The sequence below is a fragment of the Ovis aries genome, chromosome 2, assembly GCF_016772045.2.
Source record: "Ovis aries strain OAR_USU_Benz2616 breed Rambouillet chromosome 2, ARS-UI_Ramb_v3.0, whole genome shotgun sequence".
Taxonomy (NCBI): Eukaryota; Metazoa; Chordata; class Mammalia; order Artiodactyla; family Bovidae; genus Ovis; species Ovis aries.
Window position 1 is genome coordinate 227,843,457 of NC_056055.1, and position 21,465 is coordinate 227,864,921.

Consider the following 21,465-nt stretch of genomic DNA (forward strand, 5'->3'; position numbering starts at 1 on the left):
ATCTGATAGTAGTTCACTCTTAGAGAAATTCTGAATTTCTACCTACTCTCTGTTTGATTCTCTTGGGGAAAAAATGTCATTTATCCGGCATAATTCAGAGAATGCAGAAGGTACCTTCACCTTACTCGCTCCTCAGCAGGTTAACCCTGTTTGAGCATCATGATGACACTATGCTTGAGTTCTGACTGCAGCGCCAGCTCCTGGGGTCTTTCACTGCAGGAAACCTGCCCCACCCTGTGCCCCCTTGGGGAGAAGTGGCTCTGACATCGCTCCTGGTTGACAGTTGGCTTTCTCTGGAAAAGCGCTGTGGGCACAGCACACCACCAGTTTTCACAAAGCATGTTCTTTCTGCATCTGTGAAATGCCTTAAGAGACGTGACAGAAAAAAAGGTTCTGTCTGACTTAGGCTGGTAGTGTGCAGAAACTAGTTCGGGGAGCTTGTAGGCACACCAGAATACGTAGCAAACTGCGTTTGCACTGCCATCTCCTGTCCAAGTCAGGCATTGCAGTTTTCCCCATCATGAGTTTCTTTTCAAGTTAAATTCAACTATAATATGGCCAATACAATTTTTTGCCTCTTTCGTTAGAGTCTTGGGAAAGATGAAGCAATGGAAGAACACGTTTTCTCAGAACTTGGAGAGATACACAAAGAAGTCATCTTTCTTTAAAATATGGTTTAATGCTTCCTTTAATAAATACTGCATGAGTCCTTATCAGGGATTAGTTTTCCTGTTGCTCAGGTGGAGAATGAGATGGGCATGGCTCCTGTCCTCACAAGGCATTCAGTTTAGTAGAAAAGGAGATGGAAGGAGAGAGAAGGAACAAGTGTGCAGGCAGAGTGAGTAGCATGATTAAAATTCGAGAGTAAGGGAACACATGGCCTTTAGGAGAATTTAATGCAATGTGATAGGTGCAAGGTTGCAGGTGAGGCCTGGCTATGTAAGCTGAGCCATGTGTACCATTCAGAGGAAGCAGTTTAGACTTCTTTATATTATAAGCAGAGGACCTGAAAGATGATATGTGCTTTAAACAATAAAATAAAAACAGCTAACATTTGCTGAGACTTTATGACATGTTGGCCGCTATGGTGAAATCTGCATTTATTATATTATTTAACTCCTAAAATAATGTTCTGAAGCAGCTACCTTTATTTCTCCCATTTTACCTGTGAACAAATGGAAGCTTAGCGATGTCAAGCAAATTGTCCATAGTCATTCAGCTAGTCAGTGATGAGAGCTTAGCGTCACTGGTAATACATCTTTCCCAAGAGCTCCAGCAGAAGTATGAAGGCAACTCTCATTGGCTGCCTTGGGTTACATGTTCAATCCTGAGCCAGTCAGTGAAGCAAGGTGATAGAATGATTAATTGGACAGGGAAGAATCAGGTGGACACTTCTGGAGCTGAAGATGAGGTCAGCCCCTAATAGGGAACCATGAAATTTGAGATTACTGATGGTTGTGTTCTGCAAAGGGAATTCATACTATTCCAGAAGAAAGAATAAGTTGATTCTAGATAGGTGAAAATGACAGATGACCTTCATACCTCCTCAGTTTTATTTTTAAATACTTATTTTTTTTAATGTTTAACCATTTACTGCCAAAGCTTTCACCAACAATTTTACAAATGTTAGCACATAGCACACTTGAATTATGCATAATCCTACCAACACTGATACAGAAATTAAGCACAGAAGTTTTTCAGTTCTTCTGGACCTCTCCATGTATAGGTGTTATTAAACTTTGTTTGACAGTAACTGTCTAAATAAATAAGTAATAAAGCATGAAAAGCAAACCAAAAGGAGGAGTAAAAGAAGTGACTTTAGTAAACTAACTCACCATCAATCAAGAGTATTTCTGAGGTCATTTCAATGATTCCAACGGATTTAATTTATGAACATCCAAGAATCAGTGAACCTTGGCAAGTGCTTCTTATTATAAGTGATGAAAAAGCACCCTGAGAATTTGGATGACTTCCCTCAGGTCTCACAGGATGGTAACAGCATTTCTTAGACATTGCTGTCGAGATTTTTCTAGGGCAGCATTTTACAACTAGTGATTCCAAATCCTCTGGAGTTTTCAAAGGTTTTCCCATGTTTCTTGTGCTTCAACATGATATTTTCAAATTTTTGTTTTTCAAATACTCAAATGGATGATTAATTGGATAAAAAATGACCCTTTTAAGAGAACTCTTTGATGGTTCAGAGTCCATAGGAAACAACAGTGCTTAAAGTCTTCATTCTCAGAACCCTTTACGTTCTTCAGAGTTACTGAGAACCCCAAAGAGCTTTCCTTTATCTGGGTTAGGTCTACTATTTCTCATGCTAGAAATTAAAACTGAGAATTAAAAATTATCTGTTCATTCAAATAGTAAACCCATTACACATTAACATAAACTTTTTTTCTCATGAAAAGTGATACTGTTTTCCAAAATTGTAACAGATGTTTAGAAGATTGACATTTTTTACATTTTTACAAATCTCTCTGATGTCTGACTCAGTAGAACATAGGATTTCATCTATGTTGGATTCAGTCTGTTGTGATATGTTGCTTTAGTTAAAAGGTATCAAGGGAATCTAGACTTAAACATATGTGAAAGAGGAGGGATATTTTAATAGCATTTTCATATAATTGTGGCTATTCTTCTTTAATGATTTCCCCAAATTCACAAACAACAGTTTGGTTAAGGTTATCTACATATCAATAAACTCATTATGCTGTTACATTAAAATACCTTGGTCTATCTTAGACTTAAGTGTATCTTTATTGGTGAGTGATTTATAACATAGGGCTTTTAGAAAATATGTCATGCAAATCTTCCATAGGTTGACACATTTTGTTACAAAAAATCAAAAGCAACACGTTCATTAATATAGCCACTGATCTCCTAAGAAAAGCCTTTAAGTATAAGGGTTCTGTCAAGCTCAGAGTGAGAAATACAAGTGTTTGAAAAGTTTACTTTTTGCTTGAAAGCTCAGATACATCATTGTCAACACATACTGCTAGTTGTCTTCCTTAAAGCAATGAGCTAACTTCATTCATTTTTTTGAGAAGATGTCTGCCAAATACAAAAGTGTGTGTGGCAGTGGAAAAAATGCATAATTACTAGTATAATTTGGTGCTATTGTTTAATGTTCTCCTGTGTCAGCAGACTTATCCAACCTTGTTTTTGCACTTTCAGTGTGTTTGTCAACACAGTAGAGAAGACCAAATAATGTCTCAGTATTTTTATGAAAGGAGTTTTTACCTTATGCCGTCCACCTCCTCAAAGGGCGTTAGAACCCTTCAGAAGTTCTGCTATAGAGTGAATAAACATAACCACTGCTGGAGATCAGATTGAAGTCCCTGCCATGGGGATGTCAGTGTAGAGTCTTACAGTCATCTTTTTTTGTTTTAATGGGGGTAGAGGTATGTTGAGTTAGTTTCTACTGTACAATGAAGTGAATTAGCTATTTGTCCACGTATATCCCCTCCCTCTTGGTCCTCCCTACCATCAGCTCCCTCTCCCGCCCCTCTAGGTCATTGCAGGGCACCAAACTGAGCTCCCTGGGTTTTGTAGCAGGTTCTCACAAGCTAGCTATTTTACACACGGTAGTGTGTATATGCCAGTCCCAATTTCCCAAATCACCCCATGTTCTAAGGCACATATTGTTTAGTTTATGTCTGTAACAAACAGTGTATTTATGGTGGAATCATAAGAACATTGTATTTATATATAAAAATAGCATTGCATTTTTACGTATAAATATAAGAACATTGTATTTATATGTATAAAGAGCATTGTATTTATAGTAAAACATGCTATAAGACCACGCACAATTTCAGTATCTGGTCACCCACTGTTGCAGGATATTTGCTGTTTCAGTTCAGTTCAGTTCAGTCACTCAGTCATGTCCGACTCTTTGCAACCCCATGAATTGCAGCACTCCAGGCCTCCCTGTCCATCACCAACTCCCAGAGTTCACCCAAACTCATGTGCATTGAGTCAGTGATGCCATCCAGCCATCTCATCTTCTGTCATCCCCTTCTCCTCCTGCCCCTAATCCCTCCCAGCATCAGAGTTTTTTCCAATGAGTCAACTCTTTGCATGAGGTGGCCAAAGTACTGAAGTTTCAGCTTTAGCATCAGTCCTTCCAAAGAACACCCAGGACTGATCTCCTTTAGAATGGACTGGTTGGATCTCTTTGCAGTCCAAGGAACTCTCAAGAGTCTTCTCCAACACCACAGTTCAAAAGCATCAATTCTTCGGCGCTCAGCTTTCTTCACAGTCCAACTTTCACATCCATACATGACCACTGGAAAAACCATAGCATTAACTGGATGGATGTATAAAGAAGAATCACTAGTATGATGTCCAATTTTGACTGTCATTTACATTAATAAGGTGAGTGATACACAAAAATTTAAGCCTGGAATTTCTTTCTTTTTGTTATTTAGAAGTAATATATCACATATTATATAAATACATGAAGTTATTTATGCCATGCATTCATTCCTAATATCAGAGGATGAAAGAGTTTTGTTCTATTATTTGTTTGTTTCTTCTATTTTTGACCTCATAACGTGAAGTTAAATTTTTATTCCCATGGAAATAGTTGATCCTATATATCAAATGCCTTTTCCTCTATTTCTTGGCAGGTGAACTTTTATGTAATAATTTTTAAGATAATGAATTACCATGTATTATTTGTTAAATAGATAAAATATGTTCCTTTATAAACATATACTTTAAGTCTCTTTTATGTGGAATCAAGTATCTTTTTTTTAAAAGCACACTTTCATATTCAGCTAAGGTGATGAAGATCTTAAGGACATTTCAGAAACCATGTGTTTTAATAAAAGTGGCTCTCAAATTTAAAAAGCTATTAATGCTACAGTGTGCCATGTTGCCATGTAAGAAACTAACCATACATTACAGCATTGGGGGCATCCCTGTGTATGAGCAGTGTGATTTAAATTATCTCTGCATAAGAAAGTGGAAGCAAGGGAAAGCCCAACCCTCAGATACTCAGAAGGAATACAATGGGTATTCTAACCCCAAGTGCATGGGATTCTCTTTCTCCTATATGCAATGGATTCTTTAGTTTTCTACTTTTGACACTGGATCATATATTTTATCCATCAGGTTGCCACCTCAAGTTTATCTATGTTTTAGATCGTTACCAAAATCCCAGTATTCCCAAGGAGAATCACCAATTACTCCAGCATCAAGAGTTTTACTGTCTGACCCTTCAGATAACACCAGAATTTGGTCCATAACTAGTGGATGCTAGGAGTCATTCAGTACTATATGAATGCTTGCTTAGAGGAATGCCCTAATGGAGATGGAGAGAGAGAAGCATGTCTACTCCCAGGGTAGAGTTTTACGTTTGATCTTCTTTCTCCACAGTCACAAAATGATCCCATAATTGATCAGATTTGTTTCATCTTTCAGCATCATAGTGACAGTCCCTGGGTCTGTGGGCCCATGGATTCTCACGGATCTACACAAATGCTGTTGTTCAGTCACTAAGTCAAGTCTTACCCTTTGTGATTGCATGGACTGCAGCATGCCAGGCTCCTCTGTCCTTCACTATCTCCCAGAGTTTACTCAAATTCACATCCATTGAATCAGTAATACTATCTAACCATCTCATCCTCTGCCACCCACTGCTTTTGCCTTCAGTCTTTCCCAGAATCAGGGTCTTTTCCAATGAGTTGGCTCTTTGCATCAGGCGGCCAAAGTATTGGAGTTTCAGCTTTAGCATCAACACTTCCAATGAATATTCAGGGTTGATTTCCCTTAGGATTGGCTGGTTTGATCTCCTTCCTGTCCAAGGGACTCTCAAGAGTCTTCTCCAGCACCACAGTTCAGAAGCATCAATTCTTCAGCTCTCAGCTTTCTTTATGGTCCAACTCTCACATCCATACATGAGTACTGGAAAACCATAGCTTTGACTATACAGACCTTTGTCATCAAAGTGATATCTCTGCTTTTTAATATGTTAAGTTTGCCATAGCTTTCCTTTCAAGAAGCAAGTCTCTTTTAACTTCATGGCTGCAAATATTTGATACTTAAAAAAATAGTAGCATCAGAATTCCAAATGAAACTGCCACATTAACATGAATGAATATCTAGCTAAACCAATACAAAATGTAACATTAGGTCAGTTTAATTAATCTTTAAGTTTAACATTAAAACAGTTGCATTACACCTGAAAATAAATTCCAGATTAGATTGTCTAATTCTATAAGGATTCCTGAGTGTGCATGATTACCATCTAGAAATCATAGCCAATCATGAATTAATTGGATTATTCACAGTCCAGTAATTTCAAAGCAAAATGATAAAAAGTATTCCAATTTTATATAATAAAATTTACATTTAATGTAGGACATGAGGGCATCAGATATGTTTGCTATGATGTGTGATGGAAGCTTGAAAACAAAACATTTGAAATCTGTGAAGGTTTTAGCATAGTCCTGGCAAAACTGTGCCTTTATTACTCAGGCATCAGTTTATCTCAAATAGCAAATGTGTTATTTAAAAAAAAAAAAAAAAGCCTTCCCCAGAAATGAAAGTAGAGTTTGCAATCAGCATACCTTGGTGTATTAAATAAAAGGCCTTTCTGTGACCTCCATGTGGCACAAAGTCATCGATTAGAAACTTTCAGCAGTGTGATTGACTAGGGAAAATCATGATAGGCCTCTGCCAGTAGAGAAAAATATTGTGTACTGAAAAAATAAAACAAGATGGAGAAAAAAATATGTCTCCCCAGAATTTGACTGATCTTATTTCTTTGACGCTAGATGAAAGTGTTTTCTTTAGTGAAAATGCACTAATCTCTTATTGCTGTGTAGATCCAGAGGCTGAGAACAGTCATTTGTCTTTTCTTTCTGAAAGCAAAAGAACTTCAGTGTTCATACTCGTAGCTGTGGATGCCTTGGGGATTCTCCTGTAACAACACCAAGGAACATAATCCTGAACAGAAATTAGATTCAGCCTAAAGGGAAGATGAAAAATGATGGAGAAATTACCATCCTTTAAAAATGCAATGAAAGATTGCATCCAATAAGAATAAAAAGAAAGATACTAGTTCTTTCTTCTCAAGTAACAAAGTCCAGTTGGCACTTCCTTAATAAAATCATGAGGTGATGATGAATTACTAGCCTGGAAACATCACAGAATAATATCTTGATGATAGTTCATTTTAAGGAGTTAAAGTTAATGTCTTCTTTCTCCTTCCTTCCTCCATCTCTCCCGCTTTCTCACCCTCACCTTCCTTCCTTCTTCCCATTTTCCTCCTCCATTCTTTCTGTCTCTGTGTATCTCCCCCTCCTCATTCTTTCTTGCTTTTTTCATGCTTGACCTTCACTAAAATTGCACAAATAACATCAACTTTTACCTCTAGGTTTTTGGTAGCTTATTGCACAAAGACAGATTTTTCCTTAGGTGTACAAAGAATAAGTAATTACTAGCTCATAATGAATCTCTTAATGAAATGAGTTTTTTTTTTTTTAAGGGGAGGAAAGCCACATCTTAGATCTCTTTTGAGGGATATCACCACTGTTTGTGGTCCTCTAAAGCCTTGGCAATTTTTTACATTAACAAAGTTTAGGATGAAAACATATTGTTTTCAGTACTGTAGATCCTAAGCCCCACTGTTTAAGACTTAAAGCATGGTGTATTTCCAAAGGCGAGTGCACTGGACAATTTAACTTCTATATCATAGCTCTGCTGCTGCTGCTAAGGCACTTCAGTCGTGTCCGACTCTGTGAGACCCGATAGACGGCAGCCCACCAGGCTCCCCCATCCCCGGGATTCTCCAGGCAAGAACACTGGAGTGGGTTGCCATTTCCTTCTCCAATTCGTGAAAGTGAAGTCGCTCAGTTGTGTCTGCCTCTTTGCAACCTCATGGACTGCAGCCTACCAGGCTCCTCGGTCCATGGGATTTCCCAGGCAAGAATCTCTAAGAGACTCAGTTATAAAAACAGTATCTTTTCTAGGATTTTCAAGACTTTTTCAGAACTTTCTTTGGCAAAACTAAACAAAACAAAACCTTGGTGGGTCCAAGATCATAATGGTTTGTTTCACCAACCTGGTCTCACAAACAACATAATAGATTGCAGATGCATTTAAGTGAAGGACCAGGTGAAATGGAAAACAAGAGTGAAACGAGTACGCTAAAGATAAACCCAAAACTCACAGTAAACAAAATTGTCCCTATGACATGATACCATTAAGCAACAATGGAGTGTGTGTGTGTGTGTGTGTGTGTGTTCATTGTCCGTATATGCATGCATGCGTAATGAATTTATAAGTAGTCGTCTCAGCCTGTCACTGCCACTGGAGGTGAAGTCATAACCCATATGAACCATGTTGGGAATGGACTTTAAAGCCACAGAATGGCTGGCCGGTAAGGGAAGCCACCATGTGTGATGACTGGTTTATGGCTAAATTGCAGTCCCTAAAGGGGTGGGGGATGAACCAAGACATGATCTGGACCACTGTCCAATAAGGGTAAGGCAAGGCCTTTCTGGGTCATGATGAAATTGGGAGTTTGCTTGGATTTTGGTAAGTCTCAGTCTGTGCATTAGAGATATCAGTGTCTATGCTTGAAAGATGCTGATTAAGTCGGAGTCTGACTGGAAACCTAGCAGGGGAAATTAATCCGTAGGTATGTCAGGTAATATGAAAGGCATGGGATTGTGTCACTCATCGGATAATCTCTTCAACATACACTTTAAAGGAAACTCATAGTAAAAAATATTATTTGCTATCCTTTTCAAGGAAAAAAAATTGTTTAATTTTCTTCATGTACCTAAATGTGTTAATGCCATAAATGGATATATGGAAATATTGGCTCATTATAAAAACATGCCAACCAGGATTCCAATAGATGCTTTACCTTTATCTTTATTTTATATGATAAAAGATGATTTCTTCAGACATGCAAGGACTAATGCCTCCTGGGAAGTTAAGTTCATTTATAAGTTAGAGAGATAGTTTATGTCAACGTGTGGTTCACTTAGATTTGAACACTCGTATTTTTAAGAGTGGGTGTGTAGGTACTAGAATCACTTGCATAATATCCTCAAATATGTCTGAAAATTAGTGTCCTCTGTAGACCATACATTCTGCACTTCGTGGATGAAGGGAACTCTTTCCATCCCCCAAACTAATCTCCAGAGTATCCTGACAGTGACCTAGGTGGCCAATCTAGGTTCCTTAAATAAAGGAAAAGTTAGGAGAAGGCTTTTTAATTTTGAAAAACAATATTATTATGAAAGATTGCAAAGATCTTAGAAGTATCTATAAATTTAAAAGCAAATGAATTTAAATTAGGGAAATAATATGTTGAAAACATTGTATCATGAAAATAACCAGAACAAGACAACTTGAAAATCAGAAAGCTAGAAAATAGAAAAAGAAGGAAAGAATAAGAGAAAGAGGAAAAGATAAAATGAAAAGAGGGTGGGAAAGAAGAAAAATTTGGAGAGGGTAGAAAGACATTTTAGGACATAGGAGAACCATGGACCAAAGCTGAAAATGAAGCACCAAATATTGGCTTTTTTACCAACAGGATGTTGTGTTGGTCCCTTAGTCATGTTCAGTTCTTTGCAGCCCCATGGACTGTAGCCCGCCAGGGTTCTCTGTCCATGGAATTCTCCATGCAAGAAAACTGGAGGGGATTGCTGTTCCCTTCACCAGGGGATCTTCCCAGCCTAATCACTCTGTAGAAGCTCATTGTAAATAGGGTAAAGTGCACAAGGGAACAAGGCCTTGAACTTAAATGATTTGTTCTTTATTCCCAGGAGCTGATCCTCATGAACAAATTTCGTTTTAGTCTGTTGTTATGAAATTGTTTCATTGCTTGCCAATGATGAGCATACATCAGAAGAATTCAGTACATTGAAAGAACCGGCTGCAAAACCAAAAAGAAAGTCTGAGAGCCAGTTCATCGCTGCAGACTTTGCTCAGCTAATGCTTTGTCTTTCCTCCTTGTTCACAGAACCGAAAGTAAGCTGCAAACTAGGGCGGTCGGCGTCCACATCAGGTGTGCCCCCTCCATCTGTTACTCCTCTCAGGCAAGCCAGTGACCTGCACCAGAGCCAGGTACCATCATCGTTAGCCAGTCGTGATTGACTTCCTGTGATGCGACATGCTAAACGCTTTCCACCCCTGTCTGTCGTGTGTTGCTGTAACGACTTTCGCATCTGCTTTTATTTTTCTATGTGTGTATGGGTGGGGGTCGGGATAAGCTGTGGCCGTCTGTGTTTTCATCTAAAAAGGAGAGTCCTTCTTCCCTGTGATTGGTGCAACTTTCTTTGCTGTTTGTTATCAAATCGTTTTTGTCTCTGGTTCCCATCGTTCTGTAATATAAATGTAAACTTGTACTATATGTACTGGCTTAGTGGTTGTTTTTTTAAAATTCTTTCTCTCTTCCATGTTTTGTGTACTTTTATACCGTCTCTGAAAATTTATCAACATTTGATAAATTTATCAACTTTGTTTTATGTAGATTTCTTTTTAAATGTTTTGTCCAAAACACTCGCGCAGATGTTGTCAATGAATTTGTACATATTGTTCAGGTCTTATCCTACGATACTGTAATATTTGTGGCCGTTTAACTTTTATTTTTATTTCGCTTGGAGCATGATTGTAAGATACAATGAATATTGATGTCCTTATAAATATTCCTATAACAAGTCATTTGGATTAAACATGGCAGCTAGTCTTTTTTTCTTAGGTCATAAGGACAAACTGACCAAACACATAATCTAGATATTACCAAAAACTGTAGACAAACAAGGCAATCTTTAAATAAATTACTTTCTCTCTTATACCAACAGTATCAGAAATGTTCTCAGTAAGGGAATTTAAGTGTTTATGCATGGTAACTGAGATCTCTATTACCATTGGAGAAAAGAGACAAGAAATAAAGACATAGCTACAGTATCATTTAACCCTTTATAGTATAATATGTTGCTCTGATGTTCACTTGGTTACATGACTCTGTATGGGAAATTTAGTATGGGGAAAAAATCACTACACATAAATTCTCTACCTATAACTCATCCAATAGGAATTCAATACAATGACTTAATTTGTGAAGCTTAATTGTGGTTACTGTTAAATATTATGGGTGTTAAATAGGATAATGCTATCCTGTAGTGGGTTTTCTCTGCTTCTTAGCTTTAATCTTCACTTTCATAAAGCTCTCTGAAATTGTAAATTAAAAGACTTAAAATGATACCTCCATGGGAACTGTCCATTACTGATTAGAAAATTACATATTCATCAATTATGTAAAATGTCAAGCTATTTTAGAAACATAACCAAGCAAACTAATTGCATTGTTTTTCTAATGGAATACAGGGTGCTTTTCTAGTATTTTGGCCTCACTTAAGTAGTCACAGGATTTGATTTATGAATATATGTGATATCTACAAACCCAAGAGATGAGAGGTTTCTCTCAAGGGGGTGTCTCAAGTGCCACTTAGAATTTTTTGTGTCTTATTTAAAAGTTTAAATGCCTTTACAACTAAATGAATCCACCTCAAATGTTTTTCCAGTATAAAAGAAGTAGAAACAAGAAGTCAATGAATAAATAAATAAGTAAATAACACAATTAACCTCATTAAGATAAACTGCCATCTTAGTTGATTAAAACTATTGCAGAATATTACATTTGTTGATTTTTAAAGCTTAAAATATTGGATACAGAAAGGAGAGAGCTTTAGTTAACTGGCAGAGGATTGCATTAATACAGTCAATTTTCCAGGTGCTTATACCTTAGCATTACATGACTTTGGTAACATAGAGAGGCTTTGTGGTCTTTGTTTCCTTTGCTTTTTCCCCCTTATTAACTTTATAGCTGTTTCATCCTGAGCCCCTTCAGTTCTCAGTGAAAGGGTTCTTGGGGGTAACTTCAAGAACAGAAACAAGGTACAGCCTTTGTGCCTTTGCATTATCAGCTCTTCATTTATCCGATGGGATGTTCTTCATTCTTCAAAATACAGCAACACGAGAAAGGCCCTCTTGATACTTGTTTGCTGCGCTTTTTCTTTCCAACCAGGAGAAATTCTGGCACACAGCCATGTCATAGATAGGTTGTCGGGACTGCAAATTAGAAGGCTGACCTCTGTGACTCTCTCCTGTGTCTTGTGACCAGATGTGGCATTCACCTCTTCCATATTCTGAGCTAATGAGGTGAACATGGCTTAGAAGAACCCTGCTCTGCATTCCTACAAATTGGAACTGAACTGAAGTTGAGTACTTTTTGAAGTCCCTCTTCTCACCTCATTCCTGTGCTCTTGACTGAGATGTCGCCTTAAGTTACAACAAAGATGACCCTGTCCTTTGCTTAGTCACCCAAGTCCACCCTTTGCCAGTTTCAGCCGTGGTGAAAGACGTTTAAGCACACTGGATATTCATACACAAATTAGGAGACGGAACACCTAACACTGTCACACAAATAGTTACCCTGGTCACTTTTAAAAAAGTGTTTGTCCAACACCAGAATTCCTGATAGTTAGGAAAACACAGAAAGCTTGATAGAAGATGGATAAACTTCTTACTAGGAAATCTTTGGAAGACCATGTAATCTTGTACTTTCATCTTGTGCTTTCAAGCAAACAACAATAATCAGTGAGCCCTGAAATAATTCCAGTAGTGCTTATCTACTGATGAACCTGGCTTCAAGAAGAGATGGGACTTTTCTGCTCATAGAGAAGGAACTGCGTGTGGTATGTTTCAGACTGTTAATACCTTACTTCTTTTCAGTTTCCTCAGTACTAGCTTCTCACTTACCACTTCAGATCATGGTTAGAGCTTTCTGAGAAGGATTGCAGGAGGAAACAGAAGGGCCTAAAGTTACCCCAGCAGAGATGGGCAGAGGTGACCAAAACGCACTGACCCTTAGCCCTAGGAGCCTAGACCAAAGACGATGGACCACCCTAAAGAATCTAGAGATAACAGTGATTGACTGACCCACAGGGGAGTATGGGGCCCTTGGTGATTGCCCTCCAAGGCTGTTTATATAAAAAGCGGAGGTAGTGTTTGCTTGGTTTTGCAGTCTGTTTTGGCTTCAGGTGGTAAAACAGGCACAAGATTTGTAGAAATGTACTGGAACTTTAAAAAAAAATTTAAAAGAGGAAATGGGAAACTCAGGAAAGAAACATGAGTTCCAATGCATTTACAATTTTTATGCAACAGATACTCTTCTCTGAAACTCAGAGAGATGAAAAGTAGATCTTTTCTTTCTTAATTCACTCCTGAATAAATAGAGCAGTCATGAGACAATTAGGGAAAAGTGGCATTTCCTTGGATTTCGTAGCAAGGCAGCCACATATTTTGGCATTGGTCATAATGCAGATCTTTGGAAATTAGATGGGATTTCTGCAAATGAAATGACAAAGCTATTTCTTTTCTTATTGATAAGAGCAAAACTGTATAGAAGTCATGTTTCAAACTTGGATATTATCACTTTCTTGTTTTCTTTCTTCTGTGGTGAAGGAGAAAGCCTGTGCTCAGAGGGAAGAAGTGTGAGTGCTGTTAGAGACAGCAGATTATGTTCACGTTATCCCTCCATCTCTGACCTGTGTCATCAGTGACCCCCATTTCATTGGAAATGGGTCGCCTCCAGTCTTACTGCAGCCGGTGAAGGAATAGAAAATAAGGGGCAGGGCCATGAGAAAATCAGACTGTCTTTTAAGAAAGGAACAGCTAGAGTGTGTCTTCAGACAAAAGCACCCATTGTCTTTGGAAAATTGTTCCTAAGAAATGTCTGTACTTATTTTTCTGGGAACGAAGGAGTTGAGAACCACATTCTCCATCTCACACGCACACACACACACACACACACACACACTTGCAACACACTTATGCACACACATCCACACAAACTCTCACATACTCACACAGTCACACACACACACACCCCCCCACACACACATACCCACTCACAAGCAGATGCACTTTTTAATTAACAAATCCCCACGTCAAACCAGGGAGGCTCAGAGCCAACAGCGACCTACGTGTTGAACAGAGAACTCACTTTCTGTCTAAGGTCTATTGTTCTAAACTAGATCATATCTGATTTTCCTTGATGTTGGGGAGGGGTGACAAAAGGCCATCTGTCATTTCCTTTGGACATACAGTTTGAAATCTGGAGGTCCCAAATTTCCATGGGAATTTAAAACTCACCCCCCAGAGCCATTATCTCTTGTTCTCTGGGCCCGTGTGGGATGAGAGCTGCTTTCTCACCCTCCAGTCGAGCCATTGCCCAGGCTGGGTCCTGCTGTGCGCTTACAAGCTGTTATCCAGGCAGACAAGCCCAGTCCCTTTCAACTTGCCCCTTCAGGATCATTTCTCAAATGATTATTTCTTTTGATTCAGTCCTCTGGACTCCCCCCAAGCTCCTAACATCCTCCTTGAGCTTGATGACTCTGCTGAGGCCTAATGAGAGCCTGCCCGGGTTGCCTGCTGAGCAGAATTCCTTTTCAATTCCCATGGGCTCCATGGCTGTGTCTGTATGCTGGCGTCTGGCTTGGTTTCTGAGATAATGGAAGATGAATGTGTTAGCATCTACAGCAAGACGCATGCCCAGATGTGTTTCTAGATGTCGCTCATGTCACAGTTGTTTTCTAGATACATTAAAAAAGACTTAATCACCCAAAGAGAGAGATCAGGAATCAGTACCAATGAAAGTCTAGGACTTAGGATTTAAGTAGATTCTGTAACAAGGACTTTGCCCAACTTTGTGCGTGGTACTCAGTGGCTTTTGTTGACCTACTAAATACCTCTCTTGATAAATGTCTCTTTCTATATTTCCTTGAAAAAATGTGTTTCTCACGCAATCCAATGTAATCTTTTCGCTTGGCCTTGAATACCTTCAAAGTCTTGGGATCTTTCTGCTGGTCCCACAACCTCAGTGATGCTTTGCCTTAAAGCTTTGAGAAGACCCATGCTCTTTCTCAGACTGTGTGTGAGTTCTAGGCTTTCATTTAACTCTCAGACAATCAACACATTTGCACACAGAACCTGCAGGAGCCTGGAGAGCATGAGAAAGACTAAAGACAAAGGAAGACTGAACGTAGTAACGTAAACACACAAGTAAGGGCATAGCAAGGAATTCTAGTTTCATCTACTCGGTGCCCATCCACGTTTCTCAATAATGTAAACTTAAAGGGTATGTTCTTAGTTAATGTCACCTTGTGTGCGTTGTATCAGGTAGATAAATGAAAACAAAGTTCTCGATTAACTGAAGTTAAAGTAGCCCACAACGTGAGAGCTGTGAGTTTTAGTTTTATTCGGGAACTTACTGAGAACTATATCCTGCGAGTTATAGCTACTCAGATGACTCTGAGGAACTGCTCCACAGAAGAAAATGGAGGGGCCAGAACACATGTGATTCTAGTAGAGGGCGAAATGCCACCTAGGAAACATCTCAGAAGAACATTACTGCTAGTCCTGAAGAACAGATATCTCAGTTAATGATTTTAGTGCTTTGCTAAGAAAGTGAAGATGCAAGAATCGAGGTTCAAAAAAGTTTCTCTTTAAGTATTTATTTCTGCGGGGCTGATTTGCCTGTTTTCCCAGGACACGGAGTGTCTCATTCTGATCTTCACCCTGAAAGCAATTCGGGGTGTGCTGCAGGTCAGCGACGACAGTGGCTAATGACTTCATCATTGCATGGCAATACCCGAGGACGGGTGACATTCCTTGCTTCACAAGTTCTAAGAGTAGAATATTTTCAATCCTCTTTAGAATTTATGCATTGCCATTAGTATAGATATAACTTGTTTTGCCAAGACCAAAATTCCTGCCCTGGGTTCTGGAACATGTATGCCGTGAGATTTTGCCTGATCAGTTTCATATACACTGTTAAGTGCCCCTATCGAGTAGTTAAGGTTTTGTGTGAGATAGGAGAAAGCAGTATTAGTAGAGAAAGGGACAGAATATGTGGGTGGAGAGCACGTGGCACCCCAACTTAACCTGATGAAGGGGCCCTTTTTCTACCATCCCTTGCTCAGGTGTTGAACAAACTTTTCTTCTGTTTTTGAGACCCTATAATTTTCCAGGTCCTATTAGACCTGAGCTAAGAGAATGTTTACATTGCATTTGTACCTGTACACAGCTGGTTTGATTGTATGCTCAGGGATAACATCATAGTATAGAGATGGTAAAAAACTAGCAAAACAGAAAGAGAACATACAATCAGGGGAAGCTGAACTCACTTCATTCTTTGCATATAGCTCCCCTACTGCAGAACCTCCTTCAGGCTATGCAATCGAGTTTTAAATAACTCCTATTGTTTGTTTCATTCTGCATATGAGTTAACCTGACATTTATTTCCAAATATGTTAAAGCCCGATGGGAGGTGCTTGGAAAACCCTACTAAGTTTACTGTGCAATGTTAGCATCTTATTGGAGAAGGGTTTATCTGTACCAAGTTCAAACTGTAAAATAAAATGCCATCTTCACAAAGATTATGTTACAAAGAATTTATCGTTATTTGTGATAACAATATAATTCACCGAAGAGATTGGATCTAGGCTTGTGAAAAGTGGAATAAATTCATGTGACCAATAGGAGTGTCAGTGGTTGTGTGGATCTATTGCTGCACATTACAGCGTCCTTGTATTAAGATAATGTAAGCGCCAAAAAGCAAACAGAAGCTATTGTGTGCCCTCTGCAGTCTTGCCTGGTTGAGTTATAAAAATGGTAGCCTTTAGTGCTTTGTGGACCTCCCTAAATTAGTGTCATATTTAAAGAAGAAGATTTTGTCACTACCTTTCCATAACAGACAAATCCAGTAATCTGTGTCATGAAATGTTGGCATGATTTAGCTTCCATTTTCATACAAAGAATTCAGAGGGCAGAAACTCAGATTGCTTTCTGCGGTGGACCACCATCTGAATAGAGAAATTTCGACATATTATGAAGGCATTGTGGGCTTGTGTATATTTCGCCTGGCTGAATATTTAGGATCACTTTTTAAAGGCCAATTGTCTCAAGACCAGTCTCTCAACAACCCCAATATTGAGTACTATAAAACTAAAGAAACCCATCCTTTTGCCCCATTCCAATCCGCCCACTCAGTAATCTTGCATTTATTCCCTTGGCGCAGGAGGCAGAGTGTAACAAAACAAGAGAATGTTCTCTGAGAAATCTTGAACAAATTGACAAGTTAGAGTGAGGATACGGAAAAATGAACTCTGAGAGTGCCTGCTACCTGACTTTGCTTACCCTTATCTGTGTATGCCCTGCTCAGCATCAAAGTTGTTGCCATACACCACCAGGGCTACAGGAAGAGGTGTAAAGTTGCTTAGGTATATAATCTAGCATTCTTTAACACATGGGAAAGATACAAGGATTCCTAGGGTTCTTAGATGAAGTCTGCATGATAAAAATTATGGACCACTCATTGTCATTCCCGAAGAGCTTCTTGTATGCCAGGACAGTGATGAGAGCCTTCTTCTATTGTTGAAGGTGTGCTTCCTGCAGCCCCATCCTGTGATCATCCCATTAATTTCAAATAAGGATACTAAAGTGAGGTTGCATACCTTGTCCAAATTTTGCACCTAGTAAGTGTCAGTCTGTGATCCCAACTGGTTCACAGTTGGTTAAAGTGTGAGTGGGAGAGGATGTAAAACTTCCATTGGAATCCTGGCTCTACCCCTCAGTCACTGTGTGTGTCCTTGAATACATTGCTCAACTTTGCAGAGTCTGTTTTCTCATCTGTAAAATGAGAGCAGTATTATCTGCCTGTGGCACTAGTGGTAAAGAACCCACCGGCCAACACAGGAGATGGAAGTGATGCGGGTTGGATTCCTGAGTGGGGAAGATCCCCTGGAGGAGGGCAGAGCAACCCACTCCAGTATTCTTGCCTGGAGAATCCTATGAACAGAGGAGTCTGGTGGACTATAGTCCATGGGATCACAAAGACTTGGACACCACTGAAGCAGCTTAGCACACAGCACATGGTTGTGGTTGAGGATTAATAGGATAATATATGTATGTAAAGTCCTGGACAGAAATTACCTGTTAGAAATATAAGAACTCTTTCCCTTATAGCTTTCTCCTTCTTCCAAAATGCAAATTTCCTGCTTGTTGACAAGCCCTAAGGAGAAGAGTCATTGTAGTCGGCGGAATTCCGAAAACGATGGGCACGGAGACATGGTTCTGTCCACCCTGCATTGCTGACCATGCATAGAACAGCTAGCATGTGACAATAATAAAAAAGCAGACAGATTTTTTAGCGAGTTTTATTACTGACTTTAAGTTCTTTAGAGGGTGCATCTCTTTACTACAGCATCTGAGACAGATTGGTTTCTCCACTCCATCTAGGTACACTTGATAGGATTATCTTTCTCATTCCTTCTCCTCCAAGTAGGGAATTAGATATTCAGTTGTTTACCATATAATAAGGATGCATGTTATTAGATGGTAAACATCAAACAAGATGTCTTACGGTTTAGTTGCTAAGTCATAGCCAACTCTTGGGACCCCATCGACTGTAGCCTGACAGGCTCCTCTGTCCATGGGATTCTCCAGGCAAGAATACTGGAGTGGGTTGCCATTTCCTTCTCCAGGGGATTTAATCTAATAAGATGGTAAACAGCTAATAAGGATGCATCTTATTAGATGACTGTAGTTGGCATCTCTTCTTACCTTGTAGGTGCCACATGTAATTTGGGAGCAAAGCAAGTAGAAGTTGGCTAATGGTATCAATTCAGAAATATCAACAGTCCTCTGACACTGCTTCTCTCTGCAACTTGGGTTCAGATGTGAATGATCTAATGAAAATGCTAGAGCTGCAGAGAAGTTGTCATCTGCAAAGACGTAGGATACATTTGTTGTCAACTTCGGCTTTCCTTAAAGCTTCCCGCGACCTCAGTTTGAGATGCTTTGTTTTCCTAGCTGCACGTATATTTGCCCACAAGCTCGCCCATTATGATATTTTATCCTATTATATCAATTAAACTTTTATATGCCCACTATATTGATGCCACTTGCTTTTGTTTTTCATTTTTTGTTTTTTTCCTTTTCAATGAAGAAAGCATTAAGGCTATTGCATTATAAATGTTATGGAAACAAGGCAGCCTGAATTTTAACAACATTCAGCCTTGCCAAGTGAATGTGTGCCAAGTCTAGTCCCAATATATAGAGATCAGTTACCACTGTTGAGTATTTCTTAGGTAAAATCAGAGGCAATGGGATTTATTTATTTATTTATTTTTACTTATTGTCATTTTTTGGAATTCCCATTTGTTCCTCTTCAAATGCCAAGGGTGGTGTCGTTAACTAAGCTAACAATAATATGAATGTATCTGGGGAAGTGAAGCTGAAGATTTTAAATCCATTTACAGTCACATTAGTTTATGCCAGGTGTTTTCAAGCCGATCTTTAAAGTTTCCATGTCATTTTTTTTTTCTTTTTTAGAAAATAGAGGCTTTGGGAGGCAGTTGAAAATATTTAACTGCGAAATTTCTTCAAAATGTCAGTAGAGCTGAATGTGAAGCTTTAGCTCCAAGTCTAGAGGCCAAATCAAGAACTCCTAGCTGTCGGTCTGGTTTGAGTTGTACACAGAGAACTACTGAAAGAGGATTAAAGTTTTACAGAGTGAGAACTCCACTTGAGAATAAATGCTATGCTGGTACTCTGCTGTCAGTTTTACCAGCAGACGTCACATCTTAGGAACCTTCTCCAGAACAAACTCAAACTATTAACATGCCTATCAGGCTCTAGATGGGCGCAGCCACCCTAGTGTGGGGAAAATAAAGTAACGAGTGGACACTTGGCGCCACCTAGTGTCTAACGTGCACTTTGCAATCTGCATTTACATAGGAAGAACTGACCAGCAAAATCGCCTTGTCCGAGATGTTTCGAAGTTTGGGATAATGAACATAATGTTTACAGAAATCCAGGGATAACTTTTGGACCTTGTTTTGGACCTTTTTCATTACTTCAGCTTTGTAATTTTAAGCTAACTTTTAAATGCACCTTTCTCTACTTTTGTGTGGATCAGTGATGAACCACAGATAGTAATCTCTGAGGGTTATATATTATTTATGAATCAGTTCAGTTCAGTTGGAGAAGGAAATGGAAACCCACTCCAGTATTCTTGCCTGGAGAATCCCATGGATGGAGGAGCCTGGTGGGCTACAGTCCACGGGTCGCAAAGAGTCAGACACGACTGAGCGACTGAGCGACTGAGCGACTTCACTTTCCTTTTTTTTTTATTATTTTTTTTTATTTTTTATTATTATTTTTTTTTAGTTTTTTATTTTTTTAATTTTAAAATCTTTAATTCTTACATGCGACTTCACTTTCACTTCAATTTCAGTTCAGTTGCTCAGTCGTGTTCGACTCTTTGCACCGCCAAAAATCGCAGCACGCCAGGCCTCCCTGTTCATCACCAACTCCTGGAGTCCACCCAAACCCATGTCCATTGTGTCAGTGATGCCATCCAACCATCTCATCCTCTGTCGTCCCCTTCTCCTCCTGTCCTCAAACTTTCCCAGAATCAGGGTCTTTTCCAATAAGTCGGCTCTTCACATCAGGTGGCCAAAGTATTGGAGTTTCAGCTTCAACATCAGACCCTCCAATGAACACCCAGGGCTGATCTCCTTTAGGATGGACTGGTTGGATCTCCTTGCAGTCCAAGAGACTCTCAAAGAGTTTTCTCCAACACCACAGTTCAAAAGCATCAATTCTTCAGTGCTCAGCTTTATTTATAGTCCAATTCTCACATCCATACATGACCACTGGAAAAACCATAGCCTTGACTAGATGGACCTTTGTTGGCAAAATAATGTCTCTGCTTTTGAATATGCTATCTAGGTTGGTCATAACTTTCCTTCCAGGGAGCAAGTCTCTTTTAATTTCATGGCTGCAATCACCATCTGCAGTGATTTTGGAGCCCAGAAAAATAATGTCAGCCACTGTTTTCACTGTTTCCCCATCTGTTTGCCATGAAGGGATGGGACCAGATGCCATGATCTTCGTTTTCTGAAGGTTGAGCTTTAAGCCAACTTTTTCACTCTCCTCTTTCACTTTCTTCAAGTGGCTCTTTAGTTCTTCTTCACTTTCTGCCATAAGGGTGGTATAATCTGCATATCTGAGGTGATTGATATTTCTCCCAGCAATCTTGATTCCAGCTTGTGCTTCATCCAGCCCAGCATTTCTCATCATGTACTCTGCATATAAGTTAAATAAGCAGGGTGACCATATACAGCCTTGACGTAATCCTTTTCTTATTTGGAAATCCAAATATTTCTGCTTTATTGACTATGCCAAAGCCTTTGACTGTATGGATCACAATAAACTGTGGAAAATTCTGAAAGAGATGGGAATACCAGACCACCTGACCTGCCTCTTGAGAAACCTGTATACAGGTCAGGAAGCAACAGTTAGAACTGGACATGGAACAACAGACGGCTTCCAAATTGTTTATGAATAGATGAGGCTATTTTCATTGGG

At 39.2% G+C, this 21,465-nt stretch overlaps 1 protein-coding gene across 3 annotated transcripts in view; it reads left to right on the top strand.

The window, feature by feature from the left end:
* The window catches only part of NYAP2 (neuronal tyrosine-phosphorylated phosphoinositide-3-kinase adaptor 2), a 318,522-nt gene that overhangs the window by 251,776 nt on the left and 45,281 nt on the right, over positions 1 to 21,465 (top strand). For all 3 annotated transcript variants that reach the window (XM_060411347.1, XM_042244319.1, XM_042244320.1), the window contains one exon: positions 9,989 to 10,092. In XM_060411347.1, the coding sequence (XP_060267330.1) occupies positions 9,989 to 10,092 (104 nt within the window). The remainder of the gene's footprint in view (positions 1 to 9,988; positions 10,093 to 21,465) is intronic.